The 3,830-nt window shown below is 37.9% G+C and overlaps 1 protein-coding gene across 2 annotated transcripts in view; it reads right to left on the bottom strand.

Moving 5' to 3' along the window:
* Positions 1–3,830, bottom strand: part of LOC106955502 (deoxyribonuclease-1-like 2) — a 17,892-nt gene that overhangs the window by 6,333 nt on the left and 7,729 nt on the right. For both annotated transcript variants that reach the window (XM_015045711.1, XM_015045712.1), the window contains 5 exons: positions 3,183–3,269; positions 2,686–2,780; positions 2,495–2,607; positions 2,118–2,275; positions 1,905–2,001 (listed from right to left, as the gene is read on the bottom strand). In XM_015045711.1, coding sequence (XP_014901197.1) covers positions 1,905–2,001; positions 2,118–2,275; positions 2,495–2,607; positions 2,686–2,780; positions 3,183–3,269 — 550 coding nt within the window. The remainder of the gene's footprint in view (positions 1–1,904; positions 2,002–2,117; positions 2,276–2,494; positions 2,608–2,685; positions 2,781–3,182; positions 3,270–3,830) is intronic.

Raw genomic sequence — 3,830 nt, 5'->3', positions numbered from 1 at the left:
GAGAGCGGTCCATGAGGGTCTATCCTTATATTATGTCTATGTTTAGCCCGTTCCCAGTCCCCTCCCTCCGACATGCTGAAGGTTAAAGGTCACAGTGGGTCCCACATCTGCCCATTTTGGGACCTATTCCACCTTTACACAACGTCTGCATTTCTACAGACTTTGGGGAAGTGTATTACCCACAATTCATTGCTGCATGTGACGTTTTGAGTTAAATGACGGATTTATGGAAACGTTTTGTTTTGCCGTCTTTATAGAAAATTCAAAGAAAATATAATGACAAGGCACATTAGTAATAAAAAGGTTTGATATAAACTGAGCAGAAAAAAGAAGAAATAAAAAGAATAGTCACAAACTAACTGAGGAAAGTAAAACAAAATGTCACAAATGCAAGACAAATTTCAAATCTTAAGATATGTTGGTTCAACGACTGGGCTTTTGTGATTTTATTTAAGCACTCTCTAAAATAAAATTATTTCGTTTTAAAAATGGAGGTGATTTTTAGAAATCAGTATTTGTGAATAAAACTTACCTTAGATTAAATATATCATAATTTAACTCTTCATCCCTATTAGAAGACCAAATTTTATTAAATTAAAACTCAAGATGGAATAGATTTATTGTATAATATCCACTGTAGAAAACTTTCTAAAAATATTCATGACAATTTAAAAAATGTTTATTGTCTTAAAATCTGTCATAAAATGTGGGAATTTATATTTCTTTTGAATTTCTTTTGAAGAAAGCCATTATAGGAGAAACTTTATATATAATTATGAAATTAATATCTTACGTTTTTTGTGGGAGTGGAATAGGAAGATATTTGGTTCTTATTGTCATCATGATTTTTAAACAAATTCTCAGACTAGAGGAGAAAACTGATGAATTATTATAACATGTTTAGTTCATAAAGTCACAACATTCATAGTTTATTTTAAAAAGGACATTTTAGTTCCATTAGTCTTTTTATTTTTCAAATTTTATCTGCATAAAACAGACTGTTTAATGAGTAAAAGTCAAATTAGTCTATTAGTCAAATAGACTGATAATTTTTAAATTTTAATGTGTATTTTTTGCCATCTTGGAAATATGGTTCACAGAGCGAGCTGTCAGTCGCAAAAAAATAGAATAAAATCAGTTTTCAAAAATAAAGTATTAAAATATTTTTTGTTTCGCTGAACATGAGAGATTATATTGAATTCAATAAGTCATAACAAAACTTACTTTTACTAACACAAATTAAAATAATCTGTTTTGTTGTAGTTTAGCAGCAGAATGCCTAAACGGTGACCAGTCCTCCATTTTGGATGTGAAGCTACGACCCTGACCCCTGACCCCTGATGGGACTTTGACTGAGCCCAGAGGTGCAGGGTGATGGGACCAGCTGTTCTCACTACTGCAGACTTTCACAACATTACTGACCAGCAGTATATTTATGTAGGTAATATTACCAACTCCAGGCTCCCCCTGGTGGCCTGGAGGACTTCTGTTTTGTGCAGAGAATTTGACTTTTTATCATTTACTGGTTTTGTAATTTGCAGCATTTTCTGTGGTTTTTAGATGTTTGTGTTTAAGAGTTTATATCATTTATGTGTTTGCAGCATGTTTTGTTTCCATACAAAAACTTTATAATCCAACCACAAAGATGGAAGATTTTTATTGGGATTTTATCTGATGGGGACAAAGTGGTGCATAAATGTGAAGAGGAAGGAAAATGAAGGATTTGTTAAAAATGTTGAGATGTCTCTCTTGTGCCTATGATTAAAATCCAGACTTGAGAAGTGGCCTCATCAGTAAGCAGAGTCCAGCTGAGGGTGATCTGACCTGATCTATCAGAAGAGATCATTCCTTAAGAAGTACAAACGTTTTTCTGGATCCTTCTGCTGGAGCCACAGGCCTCCTACCTTTGCCTGCCTCAGCCTGAATTCTTTGCCAAAGTTGAAAACTTTTCCAGAGAACGGCCTGATGGCCTTGAGGAAGGACTGTCCATGAACCACGATCCTGAAACACACAGAGGAGGGAGAGGAGGGAGAGGAGGAGGAGGAGGGACAGCAGGGTTAGGTTAGTCTGGTCTGGAGAACATCTGCAGCCGTTGGACGTCTCCTTCGAGCACCGACCTGTCGTAGGGGCAGCTGGTCGTGTCGGTGACGGTCGTGTCCTCTCGGTCTCCGATCAGCCAGGAGAAGTTGGAGTTGGTGAAGAGACGGATTTTCTTCTTGTCGTTCCGGGTGACGTAGGCGCAGCCGGCGTGGAAATCTCCCAGGAACATCACGTTCTGAAAAACACGGAGTCGACCCACATCAAGGAACAACGGTCCAGGCAGGAAACACCCACAATGCACCGGGAAACCAGAACCAACCAGAACCAACCACATCCATCCATCCTCAACCCTTCCTGTTCTGAACATCCCATCATTTTACCAGGATCGTCATTTCTAGAACTTTCAAGCTTTGTCTATCCAACCTTTGACCTCAGAATCTTGCTGCTTCCTCACCGTGTTGTTCCACTTTGTGCTGACTTCCTCAAAGACGTCATAGAGCCAATCGATCTCCTGGACGGCCTGGTCCGGGTCAGAGTGGAGCGGAACCAAAACGAACTCCTTGATGTCTGGAAGAAACAACGTTTAACGGATCAGAACCAACCGTCTGAAAGAACCGTTTCAGTTCTTTTAAAAAATCTACTGACCAGTTTTACTGCAGCTGAAATGGATGGCAAACGGCGGCCGGACGAAGGCTTTACCTTCGTACTGGTGCTGACCCAACTGTTTCACCAGGTGTGTCCTAATCAGAGGGTCAAAGGTCAAGTCATGGATTCACAGTCTGAGAACTAGGACTCACACGTATTTATAGGAAAGAAGGAAGGAAGGAAACAAGGGAAGAAACCAGGAAGGACGAACACAGGGAAACAAGAATGAAGAAAGGATACGAGGAAAGAAGGAAGGAAGTAAAGAACACAAAAAAGGACATGAGGAAACAAGGAAAGAAATAAGGTAGGACACAAAAAACAAGGTAGGAAGGAATGAAGGAAGGATACGAGGAAACAAGGAATGAACAAAAAAAAGGGAGGAAGCTCAGGAGAAAACCATGAAGGACACGAAAAACTGAAGGGTATAAATAATTTAATAAAGTTTTAATTGAAATGTTAGTGAAAGTAAGTTGACTTTATGAAATCCTGCGTCTCACCTGTAGATGAAGACGTACTGCTGCAGGTCATCAGACGACTTCCCCAGACTTTGACTAGACACGTATTCATAACGATGTTCGTCATACCTCAACAAACGACACAAACGCAGCTTCTGTTCACTGAACGCAGCATTTCCCTCCATTCACATCAACAGGTTCACATTTATGCACAGAAACTCACACAAACCGCCTGATCCAGGAAATCTGGAGACGTTTCACATATTTTGGCATTTAACCAGGAATTTCTGATATTTTTAAATTAATATTATAAGAACAGATAAGTAATAATTTACCTAAATTACTGATTTATAATTACCTGAAAACATCAAACGACAGCACACCTGTCTAAAGTAATGGGCTAAATTAAATATTTTTATAACACTAAGAATAAAGCTAACAAATATCACTGATAATTAATTTGGATAAGTTAATGGACTATACTTATGGGCAGACAGTATTTTATAATAGTTTATAACCCATAAAACTGTTATTTCAGTGATTCTTGAGAATAGGGACAAAATGGGTTTTAATTTTCCCATTTTTTTTTTATTATTTCTCAACCTTATGTATGCAAATATGACAAAAAATGTTTTGGAAACGTAAAGATGCTAAGGTGCAGGCTCCCAGTTGTAACATTTTTTTTTTTTA

This window comes from Poecilia latipinna, unplaced genomic scaffold, assembly GCF_001443285.1.
Source record: "Poecilia latipinna isolate Pla-1442-1.1 unplaced genomic scaffold, P_latipinna-1.0 Scaffold741, whole genome shotgun sequence".
Lineage (NCBI taxonomy): Eukaryota > Metazoa > Chordata > Actinopteri > Cyprinodontiformes > Poeciliidae > Poecilia > Poecilia latipinna.
Note: the sequence above shows the minus strand (reverse complement) of the source record. Positions and strands in the feature narration are given on the sequence as shown.